At 31.9% G+C, this 17,211-nt stretch overlaps 1 protein-coding gene across 1 annotated transcript; it reads left to right on the forward strand.

Annotated features, from left to right (window-relative positions):
• The first annotated feature begins 4,141 nt into the window (after positions 1-4,141).
• On the forward strand, positions 4,142-16,250 carry LOC129906208 (venom serine protease-like). The gene is made up of 6 exons (XM_055981882.1): positions 4,142-4,540; positions 4,607-4,815; positions 5,832-6,165; positions 6,224-6,322; positions 14,805-14,967; positions 15,031-16,250. The coding sequence occupies exons 1-6, from the start codon at positions 4,525-4,527 to the stop codon at positions 15,395-15,397; spliced, it is 1,188 nt and encodes a 395-aa protein (XP_055837857.1). The 5' UTR covers positions 4,142-4,524; the 3' UTR covers positions 15,398-16,250.
• The last annotated feature ends 961 nt before the right edge of the window (positions 16,251-17,211 follow it).

A 17,211-nucleotide genomic window follows, 5' to 3' on the forward strand; every position in this document is an offset into this window, starting at 1 on the left:
GTTTTTGATAAAATATTAATAAATAAATACTAAAAACAATAAAATTTTAATTGGAACATAAAGTTTAAATAGTAAGCTCAATAAAAAATATCAATTGCCTTCACTTTAAGTCAAAGGCAGATCACTGTCAGAGTTTGAAAATTGTGAAAAATTTTAAGGAAAGTTAGCTTTTTTTCTTTTACTTTTTCTCGAAACACTGAAAACAACAGAAGCATAAATATAACGGACTTCGACGAAGATCAGATATCTAATTAATTGTGCATTAGCAGAAATTTAAATTTTTACACTAGTTTCGAGAAATTAGCAATGCGCACACTTACCGGCTGCGCACACTTACCACGAACGACTCTACGCGTCGTGGCGAGGGGCTTAAACAAAAGAACAAAATTACAAGATTTAAATGCTGAAAACATCGTCAAGAAGGAAAAACAACAAAAAGATAAAGAAACAGTCGTGGTACTCGTACAACGTGGCCTCCCACTATTTATACTCACGTTTGATAAAACAGAAAAACTAGAAGAAATCTACAAAATTAAAACAATACTTAACCTCGTTGTTAAGATCCAACCTCTAAGAAACCGTACAAAGCAAGTACTTCAGTGTAAACGCTGTCAAGGTTTCAACTACACGCAAACCTATTGCAAAAAAGAACCTAGGTGTGTGAAATGCGCGGGAAAATATTTAACTGCAGACTCTACCGGAAATAGCAAAAGTACAGCGAAGTGCATTAATTGCAATGGAAGTCACCCGGCAAGCTATAGAGGCTGTGAAGTAGCCAAAGAGCTGAAGAAACGCCCAGAAAAAACTCACGCACAAAGAAAACCAACGAAGCAAACAGAAAAACCAATTCCTAAGACAATTAAAAGGGCAAATACATTAAGACCCAGTACCGGCAAAGGAAATGCTACGCCATCAACATCAAAGACGTCGCTGATTACCTAGAGGAAACATTCAAACCATTCAATGGGCAAGCATTGAATGATAGTATAAACATGAATATATAACGTCAAGTGAAAGCTTCATCACAAGAAATGTTACGCTCGCCGAATTAAACAAAGAAATCCAGAAGCTCAAGACAAAAAGGCACCAGGATACGACTTAATTGCTGCAGAAATTCTTAAAATGCTCCCACGGAAAGGTTTAATAAACCTGTTTTATGTAATGAATGCCACTCTAAGGTTAGAATATATTCCAAATCAATGGAAAGTCGCAGAAGTAATAATGGTATTGAAACCTGGCAAACCATCACACGAAAAGAAATCATACAGACCCATTTCACTGCTTCCTGTAGTATCGAAGGTTTTTGAGAGAATATTTTTGCAGCGTCTTCAGCCAATAATATAAGAAAAAGGTCTTATACCTGAACACCAATTCGGTTTTAGAAGTAAGCACTCGACGATTGATCAAGTGCATAGAATCACCGATGTCATTGAGAAAGCTCTTGAAGAAAAGAAAATTTGTTCAGCGGTCTTTTTAGATGTCTCTCAAGCTTTTGATAAAGTATGGCACGAGGGTCTCAAATTTAAATTAAACAAGTCCTACCTGAAGGACTCTTTACCATTCTTAGAGAATATCTAGAGAACAGACACGGAAATGATTACTCAGACTTTAGAGAAATAGTGGCTGGGGTACCAAAAGGTAGTGTTTTAGGTCCCATTCTGTACCTTCTATTCACACGCGATGTACCTCAAACTGAAAACACAATTGTAGCAACTTTTGCTGACAATACTTGCAGTAGGCAAAACAATTAACGAATCGACAAGTAAATTGCAGAATAATAATGTCAATGAATGGACACAAACATGGCGAATAGCGCTTAACGAATTTAAGTCAGTCCACGTATACTTTACGTATAAGAAAACTACCTGTTTTTATTAATACTACTCAGGTCCCATTTGCAAATGAGGCAAAATATCTCGGGATGACTCTCGACGCGAAATTAAAATGAAAACCGCATGTTAAATATAAATGTGATCACTTGATCAGTTAAATATGAAATTAAGAGAAATGTACTGGTTGCTCGAACTACATTCTAGACTTAGTATTGAAAACAAATTTACAAGCAAGTACTTAAGCCTGTCTGGACATATGGTACTCAACTTTGGGGTTGTACCCGCGATACAAATTTAAATAGATTACAAACTTTTGAAAATAAATTATTAAGATCATTTGTAAATGCGCCGTGGTATATAAGAAACGAAGATCTTCACAGGGATCTTGGAATCCAAACGGTTCGCGAAGAAATAAAAACTTTTGCCCAAAAGCATAGAAAACGCTTAGTCGAACATACTAATAGAACAATACTAGAAATTCTCGATGAGACAAACTAACCGAGACAAACTTAGTACGACGTTTGCGAAGGACTAAACCTTCCGATTTGGTACAGTAAAATTTTTCAATTTCATTCCTTTATTTCAAAATATCGGCATTGATTAAAATATTTTTCTTTTGATAACAAAATTTAAACCATTACTTAAATGATTTAATTCAAAACAAATGTTATTTTTTTATTTTTAAATATCATCAGTAGGAACTTTCACCGGACAGTTACCTACAACACGTAACTTAACTTCGAGAAAGATAAATTGCTAGATAAGTTCCATCTGAACTTAGTTGCAATCGGGAGGAGGAGGTGGTTTTAGTGGTTAAGAGTCCCACATATCCATGACCACGCGTTTTCCGGTCCTCATAGAATCTTTTGAAGATTTCAACACCTAACCATGGACAAAAAAAAAGAAAAAACATTGTTTATAAGTAATCAGTGCATGATTGTCAAAAATGAATGATTTTGTATTTTATTTTAATAAAAACAAAAAAGCACTTTCTTAAAAAAAACCGTTTTTTTGAAGTTCAAAATTTCATTAAAAATATTTTAGGCAAATATTTAGCAAAAGTGTTTATAGTTTATAGGGGCTTATATATAAACAAAAAATACCAAGACTGGAAACTTTCGTACGTCTTTCCCCCCAAAACCCTTTTGTGTACAGTGCTGTCTGTGAATATATGTGAAAGCCACCACGTTGGTAAATGACGTTAACACGCACACATTTATAGATTCACGACATTCACCACACATCGGACATGAACACAACGATAGGTTCACGACATCCACCACACCTCGCAGCTTGTAGGCAAACGTCAGTTGACCGCCGAGTTTCCAGTCTTGGTATTTTTTGTTTATGGGCTTATACAGTAATTACTTATCATGCTTTCTCGATTTTTAGACTTGCTAAATATTTGCCTAAACAGAAGATTTTGAGAAAAAAAATTTAAGATGCGTTTCAAAAAATTCATTATTTTCTCATTCATTTTTTTAATATAAGAATTTTTTTCAGAAGAATAGTAATTTACATACTTTTATCTATGCGAGAAATTTGTATTTTATTTTTTTCTCAAATAATTTTGAGTTTAAACAAAAAAACAAAAGAACACCTTTTTTATTACCTACTTATTAAACACTGAATTTTTGCTCTAAAACTCTCAACTTCAACCGCATGAATAAACATAAATCAAAGACTTTTAACAAAACAAATATGCTCATCTTATTAATTTTACTGTTAAGTTTAGATCTCGTGATCTTTTTTCCCATAGCTTTAGTTTTAAAAAATAACCTTTATATCACCACACTATGTGGGGCTGCCCCATTGTGCGACGGCTTCAATTATGAATTTAATTGTATCCATTTACCTATAGCGAAACTCTTGTTACACAAATTACCAAATAACTTGAACTTTCTTCCAACAAATTTGCCATGAGAGGGCATTGAAGATTGGCATAATTTTAAGCAAAAAAGTGGACTAATTGAAAATGTCAAAAGGTTGATTTTGTTTTTAATCACGCACGGCTGAAATGAGACATGGAAATTTTTTCAAATTAGCTTAAATGTTTTATTAAATTTGACCGCTTCATCAATTCAAATTGCTAAAAAATTCAATTTGGCTCAAGTCCAAGTCCATTAACATTTTAAAGGTCTAGGAAACACTACAAAACTGCTTTTTACAAATACTCGATTCCGAACCCTGTATGAATCTGTGACCAATTAAAGTCCTATAGGTATTTTATTTAAATAAAATTAATAAAAGGATTTTACAAATTCCAGGAGAGGCGAAACGAGGGCCTCCAAAATAAATTGGATACAGGGCCCCCAAAGGGCTAGCTACGCCACTGTTATAGATACAAACAAAAACTCCGATTTGCTCGAAAAATCATCATAACCATATCACTCTTCTGTAAATAGTCAAATACAAATTATAAAATAAGTAAAGCAAATTCGGTCTGATCGCAGTTTCTGCCATAAAACCGAAGTTAAGTTCTTGAATATTTATAAATTTATTAAATCAATCAAACATTACAACTAGGTCGGCTTAACATTGCACTCATTAAAAAAATGCTTGTTTAAGAAGATAAAAGACATTCATTCTGCAAATAAAGTGTTCGGCTGTGGTTTCATTCTGCAAATAAAGTGTTCTACTGTGGTTGTTAAGAGTTATTTCCAAGCATTCGTAACTTGTCAGCGGTTCGAAAATGATTTTGTGTCTAGGTTAGTTCCAGGGAAATGAAATAATTTACAATTTTTTTTAAGGAATAATCTACAATTTTTTTTAAGGAATAATTTTGCTATTCAAAATCTTGGTGATATGTAACGGACTATTTGAGGGATGCAACCATAGATATTCACTTCAGCCAGATACTGTAGCTTACGTTGAATCTCCTTTCTACCCTCTGAAGTATCCATCAGGATCTTCATGCAAGTATTCATTTGTGGCTCCACTTGACTATGAAATTTATGCTGAGTGTTCAATGGCAATAGATAAGGTAAGATTTCAAATATTTATTTTTCTTATAAAAAGTAGAAGTAATACTTTGTTAAAAATTGTTTGTTCTTGAATGAAATAATTTTCTAAATAGTGAGCTGGTTAAGTAACAAAATTGTGAACTTTGTGATCAAAGTAGGAAATGTGCATGGTTTGGGTTGGTCAATATACAAGTTATTTTGAGATTTTGGGCCACTTTGGAGTCCACCCCCAAGAGTAGATACAAGGATTTTTCAGTTTGCAAGTGCAGATTTCAATTTCAAAGCAGGCCTAAGATCCAATGAATCGTTCTTGATACTATATTTCGAGGTATTTTTAATACTTAATTGATTAAAATCAAAACCAAAAAGATTTGACCTCCAAATAGAAAAGTGATTGGTCCTTTTATGAATAGGTAGGTACTCCTTTTCTTTTGGAACAACAGTCATTACTCATTACTTAATCGATTTCTCTTTTAAATTAAGAACCGGACATAATGAAATTTGTCATGAACGTTTCGTATAGGTATCATGGGTAAAATAATAAATAATGAGCATTAAAATATTTTTGGTAAATATTTTAATATTTACTTGTTTTTTTATTAAAGTTTTCAGGGAATGAGGTGACTAATAGCTTACAAAAAAATATTCATTTTGTAATAATGATTCTAAAATTATATAGGATTTCAATTTCAGTATTTTAGATTTAAAAAAATTAAAAATTCATAAACTTAGCTTTCTAAGTTGTAAAGTAGAGTTGGATACATTGGAGCATATTTGAACACTGCTAATAACATTTTAGTTTATAAATCTATTTTAAAAGTATGCAATTCAATATATTAACCTATCAACACCATATATCCATAAAAGTCATTAACTTTCGCTGATTCTCTGAACTGAACTAGAGTAACTATGAGTACCACAGAAGGTACCTACCTACTATTGGGATATAAAAGTATATTTTGTGTCTTATTTTTGGTGTAGTTTCCTCGTATCTAATGTTTTGTAATATTGTTCTTACTTAATATTTGACTTACAGAATCCAAACGCTTGCAGTACTGAATACTTTTATTTTTCTCGTGATGGTGACGAAAATTTAATTGGCGCAGAACAGTTTTGTGGAATAGGGAATTTAACAGAAACAACACTATTTACAAGACTTGTTATAGCCTACGTGTCTGGTGATGCAACAAATTCTGGAGTGGGGGGTTCATTTAGATGCAAATTATCAACGCGCCCTCAGGCATGTGATTGTGGATGGTCGCAAAACACAAGAATAGTAGGTGGAATTCAGACAGCAATTGGGGAGTTTCCATCAATGGTGGCGCTTTACAACAAACCAACAGGTTCAATCTATTGTGGTGGATCAATAAGTAAGAATTCGTTGAGAAAATTAAGCTGTAAACGAAATTTATAAAAAAAACATTTTAGTAAGCCACCGGATAGTTTTAACTGTAACTCATTGTGTTCGCCTCTTTCCAAAACCAGCTGAAAGTATAATAGTTGTTGGGGATCATGACTTATCTTCAAGTGAGTAAGCTTTACTTATAGCCAGCTGCTAACAAATTAAATATGAGACAAAAGATCATTACTAAGCTCTAAATCTTAATAAGAAATTAAATAACATATTTTGAAAGAATATGATTCCTTCATTCCTTAATCGTTTAAGAGTTAGATTGCATACTGCAAGGTTCACGCATTTAAATGAAAGGCGATCACTAAAATAGAACCACAAGCGGTTCTACTAAAAGCTGTCTTCATTTGAGAACATATTTATTTTAGGGTGTCCGTTATTTCCCAAAGTGATGTTTTCGGGGGAGACACACCCTAGATCGAAAGCTTAGGGCCTAAATAAGGGGAATTTAGAGGTCATTAACCCGTGCCTCTAGGGTCATACTTTCCCCATACAAATTTGTATGGGATATTTTTAACTCATACATAAAATTTTTTTTCTCTCGAGTTAAATCATATTTTTTTTTTAATGTTTGATAATTCTGGTTGAAAAACGGCAAAAATTTCAAAAAAAAATTTCAAAAATTGAAATTTTTGATTTATTCACAAATTTTTGAATGTAATATTTGAAAAGAATTAAACACCAATAAAACTGCATTTAAAATTGTGTGATAGGTGAAAGCAAAAACTACGAAAACAGCTAATAATTTCAAAAACCGAAATAAAATATAAAAAAAATTTTAACGGGAAATTTTGAATGCGATCTTTTAAAGTAACTGTTTTCCAACCAGAATTATCAAACATTAAAAAAAATATGATTTAACTCGAGAGAAAAAAAATTGTATGCATGAGTTAAAAATTTCCCATACAAATTTGTATGGGGAAAGTATGACCCTAGAGGCACGGGTTAATGATTTCCAAAATTTTTTTTTTGCTAAATTCCCCTTATTTAGGCCCTAAGCTTTTGATCTAGGGGGTGTTTCCCCCGAAAACATCACTTTGGGAAATAACGGACACCCTAATGTATATCTACTGCTTAGTACATATGTACTTAAAGCTACTTTGAATTACTTTTTCTATAGAGAAATAGTAATTGAAAGCAACTTAAAGTTCTAAGCAGTAGATAAATGCACCTAAAGGAAAGCAGCAAAAATCAGTAGGGTTTTAAAAAATAAAATTAAAAGTTATTAGGCGTGTTTTGGTGGTACTAAGTATTTTACTGAGTTTTCTGCTGTTAACAATAATAAACGATTATTTTAATTTATTACTAACAATCCTTTATTGTTAAAGGGTTACAAATGTATAAGTTTAGAAAAAAAATTTCTCTGTTAACCAACAAACAAAAAACTTTTATTTATCCTTAGTAATCATTTGTTGTTGTTTCCCGTGCTTAATTTACTGAGCTAAGTTCTGAGTTACCAAAAAAACACAGCAATAGCTAGTTATAATTTTGAAAAGTTACTGATTACGATCATTTATGTTTAATAAAATACCAATGAAGAAATCATTGCCTGTTCAAACAGTCCACTGGAATGTTTTTAAAGCGCAAATTTTCTAAAAGACCGAGAGTCTACAGCAAATTTTGGGAGGTGAGGTATAATTAAAATGTGAGTATGAGTAGTTATATACCAACGGTTTTATAGCCTTATGCATTCTAAAAACGAATTCAAAAGTCTGGCAGCTTTAAATCGTGGGTTTTTATGGTTTTTAGGGGTTTAAATAACTCGAGTTTTCCAGTTAGAAGGCTAAATTAACACAAATTCACATTCTTAATATGAGGACTGATGCTCTGTTATTTTCCCTAAGCCTTAATGCCTCAATCTCGACGATGCGGCCAATAGAGTACTCAAGATATAAGCTTTTTTAACTGAGCATATCGGCTCTGTTCTTGAATATTTTTGAATTAAAAAACAAAACAAAAAAATTAAATACCTAAACAAAAAAAAAAATACACACAAAAGACTCCAAAACAAAGCCGCTTAAACAGCTTTATTTTGAGGTCTATTAATCGCATCATCAAGATTGATGTCTTTAGGCTTAGGGGAAATGACAGGCCATCCGTTCTGGCATGAAGAATATGAAATAGTGTGACTTTAGCCTTAATATATGAATGGGAAAGTTGACGTTTTTTAAACCACCTGAAAACAATAGAAAGCCGTAATTTAAAGCGTCTAGACTTCTGAATTCGTTATAAAAACATATAAGTGTATAAAACTGCAAACTCATAGGTACTCACATTTTGGGATATTATTAGATAGGTATGTATCTCCACCCCCAAAGTTGCTGTGGGCACTTAGGGCCTTACCAATAATGAATCGCTAAAAACACGTTTAAGTATCGCCGAGTTAAATTTTAACGTCGGGTTAATTTGTGTGTATACCAGTAATCAAAAAAAATTAATTTTAATATTAATTAATAATTAATTTCTCTGGAATACAAATTTTTTTTGAAAATTAATTGAACCAAGAAAATATTTTACCTGTCATCAGGGGCGTACACACCATTGGGGCAAGCGGGGCAGTGCCCCGGGGCCCCCGAATGGAGACAATGCAGAGAAGGCAACTTTTTATACATGTGTATATCGAAGCAAGAGATCAGATATTTTACATGAATCACTTCGAACACAAGAGAGACAAATTATATTCTTCAGTGTAATGCATAATAAATCGGGGGCCAGCTATATATTTATTTCACCTCAAAAAAATATTACCTCAGGGGCCCCAAACAAATAAATAGCTTTTTTGAAAGAAAAATTATATACCTATTATCTTAGAGCTCCAAAAAATATTACTTGAATAATCTAAGTGACCAACGAATGATACATCAGGGACCCAAAAAAAAAGAGTAGGGCGTTTACGTACTTTTTTATTTTTTCTTATTTTCTATATCAAATGGGACCCAAATATCAAATGGGCCCCAAAATTTAGTCCTGCCCCGGGGCCACAGCAACTCAACGTACGCCACTGCCTGTCATTATATTCAGTGGCGTATATTGCGTCGCTATCAAACTCCGCAGTTTCCTCCACAAAATCTAGAGCTGATATCTCGGCAATTTCATAATCCGTCTCCGCAGGCTCCTCAGGAGGCTTTCCGCCACCAGTCTCCTTCTGAGATCTTTTAAACTGACTTTTATTTGTTCTGGCTTCTTGTTTATAGCCGCTCCACCTCTCCCTAATTTGCTTAGGTTGCAAATTGAAGCCACTGGCCCGAAATGTAGCCGCAATGCCTTCCCAGGCTTCTGATTTTAGTTTTAAATTTTGTCCGTCATTAACTTTCGAGTCTATGATATCGGCTTCAAGTAGCAGCTCTTTCATGAAAGTGGTCCAATTTGCTGACCGTTTTCTTTTGAAGGTTTCCTTTTCAGCCATATCTGAAAATTACATTACATTACATATTAATCTAATCCAAAGATAAATCTTCGGACTAGACACACTTACAGCTTCGGAAACTTAGTCTATTTGGCTGAAACAGCACAAGACATTTATACAACAGAGAGAGACAAAGAATAGAAAGAACAACAGAAACACGTATAACACATAACTACGTGGCACAGAGGGGGAGACATCGTTGACAATTGTCTCATGTTATCACACAGGCTTTAGTTAAGCCGCTGGCTGGGTTCGAACCCACGATGTCTGGCTCTGAAGTCATCTACCTCTTCCTCTGTGATATCTGAAAATAAGTGAATATTTATAAATAAAAAGATAAACACAAATAAATATTTAAACAAATAAATTTGTCCACTTACTTATTGAATAATTTTCCGCCAATATGATAAATTTACAACAACTTGTTGACTTGACAAATGTTTTTTTGCTGTAAAAAAGACAGTGCAAACCGTGCGTTTACATTTAACTGTGCGTTTATAGTTTAGTTTCCAACTATAAATTTAACGTGGCGTTAACCCTTAACCTGACTATTAAATTAGTTATATTTAAAGCTCAGTTAAATATTTAACTGAGCTTTAAATTTGATTACACAGGTCGACAAAAATAAAAATATTTTTTGTGCTTGGGTTTAATTTGCACTTTTTGGGTTCATGGTAAACCAAAACAATAGATAATCACCCTTTCCCCTCCTAAGATTTGCTTTTATAGTGTTGGGAGCAAAAATACAATTTTCATACCCTGTGAGTCTAACTCGAGTTTTATGAGCTATAGTGCAAGAACCGTGCATTGTACAAAAAAACTGTTAAGGTATAAAATGTAGATAATTGAAAGGTCTAAATTTTTGCTAAAGCACTTTATTCGACTTAAATTATAGGAAAAAAGTTATGATGAATTTAAGGGTTTTTTGCTCTGAAAAACCCTGTGTTTTGAGTTCAAACTGTAATATTTTTAGATCTAACTTCAACTTTGGAAACTTTTATACTTTTTTAAAAACTGCAATACCGGGATAAGTTTTAAAAATAATAAACCGGAGTCACACAATACAAATTTTTTTCGTCTTGTTGCTCTGAAATAAAAGTAAGAAATTGAGTTTTTACGAAACTTGAAACTGTTAATTTATTTGCAGAAAAATGGCTTATGAAATAAAAAATATTTTTATTAATTAATTGTTTCTCATTATTAAGCAATGTTTTATTGAAAGAATTGTAAAAAACAAAAATCAATTATGGGCAGAGGAGGCAAAATATTGTTGCAAAGTAGGGAAATTTCACAAGAACTGCATATTTAATCGAAAACCGTAAGGATTTGGGCTGAAAAAGCTACCAAATTCTGAGAGATATTAAGTTTCGTTTGATCCATTTTTTTCTAGACACCCTGTATATGCAACAAAATAATAAAAATACCATGCAAACAAATTAATTTAATGTTTCAATAAATAAAGAATTTCAATATGAATTAGTTTGGCTACAGTTTGGATACAGTTATTTTTGTAGATTAAAAATACCATCAGAGTGATTTACTTTTACCATAAATATTGAAAATAGAAGGTATCAAATAATGCCTCAAGCTCCCATTTGACAAAAATTCGAACAAAACGAAAATTTCGACATAATTTTTCTTTTTTCTTCTTAATTTTCTTCTTTTTTTAATTTTTCTGAATATAAATATGAAAACAGCATTAAAATGAAGAAAACAAAACAAAAATCAGCCAAATCGGTTAAGACGTTCTCGAGTTTTTGCCAAAATTACGTCCGACAATTTTTGTAAAAGACAGATTTTCTTGAATACTGGAAATTGCTCTGCTGACCTCAAAAGCAAATTAAAAATAAAAAGAAAAATGTTTTCCAGATGAGTATCAATATATCTATCATCATTTCATAGTCACAACCCAAGCACAAATTTCGTGTTGACCTGTGTTATTGATAAGGCCCTTAGACTATAACAGTTCCTACCTACACTCTATCGCGATAAATTTGGGTTCTATCGATATCGAGAGCATAAAAAACCACCGTTGATTAAAAACAAAGATTTCGAAATACGAAAAAGTCAAGGCCAAGATATACCTAAACTGATAATTTAACTTTAAGAGCGTATAAGTTGCATGTTGCAAGAATTATATCGTTTTGAAATTGAATTTTTCGTAGCGTGTAAAGAAGATTTAACAGTTGTAACGTGGTTTGGTTTCATCGTTATTTAAGGGGTAATAACACCTTGTAAGGCACGACGTCGAGTGTCATTTTCATCAGTGTATAAAACAAAGGAGAAACATTATTTTCTTATAGAGTTTGTTTAGTTTGCTTAAGTATATCAATAGGTAACAGAATAGACTAATGTGAAAATTTCAGGATGATAGTAAAATCCTGTGCTCCCATCGGGCGACCAACTAACTCCTACAGTTTTTAACCGATTCGGCTAAAATTTTGTGTGGAGCTTAAAAATACTATCTCCTAGTGAAGTACGTAGGATTTTTTTGAAATATTAAAATTTAACGATTTTATGAGCTTTTTTTCATTGAATTTTGTTTTTGGAATAAAATAATTTTTTCAAATTAATACCATTTCTTTGAAAATCAATATTTCAAAAAAATACGTACTAGAAGATGGTATTTTTAAGCTCCACACAAAATTTTAGCCCAATCGGTTAAAAACTGTAGGAGTTAGTTGGTCGCCCGATGGGAGCACAGGATTTTACTATCATCCTGAACTACGGCGCCATTTACAAAATTTCACCTCATTAAAAATTTTCACATTAGTCTATTCTGTTACCTATTGATATACTTAAACAAACTAAACAAACTCTAAAAGAAAATAATGTTTCTCCTTTGTTTTATACACTGATGAAAATGACACTCGATTTCGTGCCTTACAAGGTGTTATTACCCCTTAAATAACTGCACCAATAACAATTATGCAATCACCATTGCTCTGAACCTCAAGTCTAGTTGTGCAGTGCATTAATCCCAAAAACAAGCATACAGCGTCATTAAGATGATTTAAGAGTATTTTCCGATGCAAAATTGGTTGAAATAAATATTTAGACGAGACTAAATATTTGAAAATAAATTTTTGAACACACAAATTTTCAGCTGTCAAATACTTACCTGGGACCCGGTTAAATTTGAATCTTCAGAGAATAAATTGTTTGCAGAAGAATTGATGTATTTTAATAAATAAATAATTAAAAACTAAAAATAAAGAAAGAAAATTGGGAAAGTGCAGTATGTATTAGGGAAAAAACAATATTTTTTCAATATATTTCACTGTATTGATGATAAACAAAAATTGTAAGTAAGAATGTCAACGCAAAAATAAAATTCATAGGTGGAAGTTTGTAAATAGTAAATATTTATAAATGTTTTAAACACCATTAATTTTTTTGTTTTGCAGACATAGGATACAAATGTCAAAAACTTATCCTCGGCTAGATATTTAACCAAATTCACACACGGCCTAAAACTAATATTTGAAATAAATGTCCCGTTTTCGAAAAATTGAAACTTAAAAAATATACCTGTATATTTTTCTTAATCCAAAAAATTAATTTTTCTATATTTAATTTTTAATTACTAAAAATCAAACCTTTTGTTTAAAAAAATCTGTTGAAATTATTGGGGTAGTCATTTTAAACAAAGTTAGAATTTAATAACCGTTCTACACTGTGTGAATCTTAAACCTAGTTAAAATAAACAGAAACCACTTTGATTTAACTATTTTTCGGAATGATTTTGCGTTGAAGACCATCATTTTAAAATGTTTTTTTTTCAAAATGTTTTTATCAAAATTGCAGGGACAGGTTTGGAGAAAACGAACTATGTTTTTACAAAATTCTTTGATGGAAGGTACCTTAATTTATGGTTCAACTGTAATTAAAGTACGAAAATAATTCAGAAACGTTTTTCTTCCACAATTGTGTTTTGGGTACAACTCGCATTAAAAAAACCTTGATTTTTCAGTTTTTAAAAGTTTTCATTAAAGAGTAGAGAGTAGGTAAGAAATCAAATTTTATTTTCATGGCCTCATTATACATATTTACAACTAAAGACGACTTCTTGCTAATATGCCCATGAATCATTTCCTAAAGCATAGTCTATTACAATAAAGAAACCATTCATATGGTTTAAAAACTCGTTTCCACCTTTTTGCTTTATAATTTTCTGTTTTTCACATTAATTTTGGGGGGGGGGAGGGCATGTCCCCCCATGTATAAAAGTTTTGAAATTAAGGTAACTTGAACTCTAAGAAGTAATCTAAGTTAGTGCGACCCAGTTGGACATTTGATTTTAAATCACCTCAAAAATGTGAACCTTTATGTTTTCGAAAAAAAAAATAAGGGTAAATATTATTTTATTTAAACAAAAAGCTAACAAGCCTATGACCCAGTCTAGTGGGGATGGGAAAGGGTCTCCAAACGGCTAGCTACTTCACTGTACTTAGCTCATTATCCACCAGAGTTGCGTATCAAATTATGCACACAAAGCTTTTAACGTTTATATCTTCTTCAACAAATATACCACTTAAGGCCCCAGCCCATAGAATCCGTTGCGTCCGTTCCGTCGAAGTTTTTGACTGACAGCTCGATAAAATACACACGTTCTTATGGGAAGCGACCCATAAGAGACGGATCGGACGGAGACGGACGGTTTCGACGGAAGAAGTTGCCCAACTTTCTACTTTTTCATCCGTCGTATGGTTTGACATTGGTTGTAAACAATAGATCTGTTCAATTTTCTGTTTTAGAGTGCACACCGGGGAATTTCAGAACTAAATGAACTGCGCTCTTTTCTTCTCCGATTTTATGAGTTGTGAACTTTCAGTATTCATTAGTGAATTAATTGTAATAAAAGTAACAATTAATGATATATCTAATAAATTATATCAATTAAATACTAAAATTCTGTTGTAGAGTTCAATTTTACTATGCCAAAGTCATATCTACAAATGATAATCTGTTATTAAAAATTGTTTTTAACTGAAGAGCAAGTACCAACATGAAATCTAGTCGCGCATTTTATTTTATTAAAAAAAAGAACAACAATAATAGTTAAAAATTGTAAAATGCTTATCTTGCACAATTAAGATCACGGATTAAAGTGAAGGATAACAACAACATATTTTGAACTCTAATTAATTTAAAATTTTTCCTAATAGTAGGTATCATTTTTATGTACATAGGTACTGAGTCCAAATACGCAGCAACATATGAAATTGTTTCTTTCATTGAACATCCAAATTATAATGCAACAAATAATCTAAATGATATATCAATAATAGTCACTCGTGGAAATATTGAGTGGTCTTCGGGTGTTGGACCAGTATGCTTGCCACTGGATCAATTGTAAGCTTATTCATTCTAACGTACCCAATGACCTAATTTTTATATATACTTATTTAATTTCAGAAATAATCCTTTCGACTACACAAAGGTAGATGTTGTCGGCTGGGGAACTACTTCTTTTGCTGGTCCAAAATCGAATACACTCCAGAAAGCTAGTGTGAATATTCTCCCAAATTCAGTGTGTCAAAATATATACCCGAATTTGCAGTCGACACAAGTTTGTACATTTTTTCAAAATAGAGACGCCTGCCAATTTGACTCTGGAGGTCCAGCAATTCATAAGGGTTCTGCTAGACAGTTTTTATTGGGATCCATTAGTTATGGTTTTGAATGCGGAAGTGGTCCAGGTGTCAACACAAGAATAACATCTTACCTACCATGGATAAGAAGATTTCCTGTAGGGAAGTTGTGTCCAAAACCATATAATTAAAATGTCAACGCTGTTAAGTTATTTAATTATATATACATTAGGGGGGGTCAAAAAAATCGAAATTCTTTTTTTCAAAGTTTTCTAATTCCCTGAAAATTCAATATTTTCAAATTAGCAAGATGTTTTCTTGTAGAGACTTAAACGTTCTATAAAAAGTTCCTTGGCAGCAAATTAATTGCTTTAACCGTTAAGAAGATATTCGTATCCAAACCAATGCCCACTGATTTCAATAGTTTTCTAATGACAAGTATGCATTGCGATTATCTTCTAAACGGTTAAAGCAATCAATTTGCTGCCAAGGAACTTTTTATAGAACGTTTAAGTCTCTACAAGAAAACATCTTGCTAATTTGAATATATTGAATTTTCAGTGAATTAGAAAATTTTGAAAAGTAAAAAATGTTTTCATTTTTTTTTTTAACTTTGACCTCGAATATCTTTAGAATGGTTAGATTATTGAAAAAAATTAAGACCTTTTTTATGGAGCAATTTGTTTCCTACAAGAATATGTCATGCGCGTTTGATTATTATAATTTTTCAATTTGTTACAAAATTAAGAACAAAAAACGAATTTTTAAAGATTTTCTCGATTTTTGACCTCAAATATCTACTAAACGGTTAGATAATTCAAAAAAGTGTATTTAACCTTCTTTGTAGAGCGTTCAATTTTCTACAAGAATATGTAAAAAAAATTGGCTAAAAAGTCAATTAAAAAAAAATTATTTTTTTTTTGGTAGAAGCTTGATGTAAAAATGGAAAATTGAAAAGCGGAGGACCTTCCCATTAGGATAAAGAGTTCATATTTGGTGAGTATATTCTAGAGGTGTCTAGCAATCGAGTTTTGGAAGTACCAACCCGAGTCGAACATTTGGCACTATTTAAAACATATTTTAATCCCAAACATTCTCTATTTAGATTTAATAGACCATAAATATCACTTAATTTCTAAAGAAAATAACCTCTACTTAAGACCGCAAATAGTCGGTTATCGGAAAAAATCCCATTTTGGGTAGTTATTTAGGACCAAAAAAAAATCTAATTAACCCTTTTTTTAAAACCTTAATACACTACAAAAACTCATTTGGTCCTATTTATTCTACTTATTTTCAAAAATTCTACCTATAGGCTTTTTTACTCTCATTAGGGTCTAAATATTCTTGCTAGGTCCTACAATTACTAACTACGGTAGAATTAATGTTCACGTTAAATAAAATGGGTATAGTCGTTTTTTTTTCGGTAAGTACCTACCTACTTAGCTAAGTAAACTTTAAGAGCCGTTTGCGGAATTGAAACTTAAGCATTTAAGTGAAACATAAATCCTTATGTTGTGACAGTTTAAGCGAAAAAGTAGGGAATGAGAGCTTATGTTTAACAAAAATTATTTAAGTTTCGATTCAGCAAATGGTCCTTAATACCTTAAAGAACAAAAAACGATTACTTTTATTTATTATAAAAAATCATTTGATGTTAAAAAATGTATATATGTATTAATTTAGAAAAAAATGTTTCCGTCAACCACAAAAAATCCATGCTTTGTTTGTCCTTAGCATTTATTTGTTGTTTTTACAGTGCAAAATTCTACTGAGTACTGAATTACATAAAACACGGTTTCTATATTGATCCAGATCATTAGGCATTTTACCTGTTAAGCTCAGAAAAGAGTTCCGAACACATCAAGCATCATATCGAGCATGCTCTTAAAATCCTCTGAACAAAGTGTGCTCAGTTATTTTATTCGAAATCGTTAAAGCCGTTTTCGAGAAAATTTTAAGCTCAAAAATTGTGTGTGGGAGGTTCACTTTTTAAGTGAGATAT

The sequence above is a fragment of the Episyrphus balteatus genome, chromosome 1 (assembly GCF_945859705.1).
Source record: "Episyrphus balteatus chromosome 1, idEpiBalt1.1, whole genome shotgun sequence".
Taxonomy (NCBI): Eukaryota; Metazoa; Arthropoda; class Insecta; order Diptera; family Syrphidae; genus Episyrphus; species Episyrphus balteatus.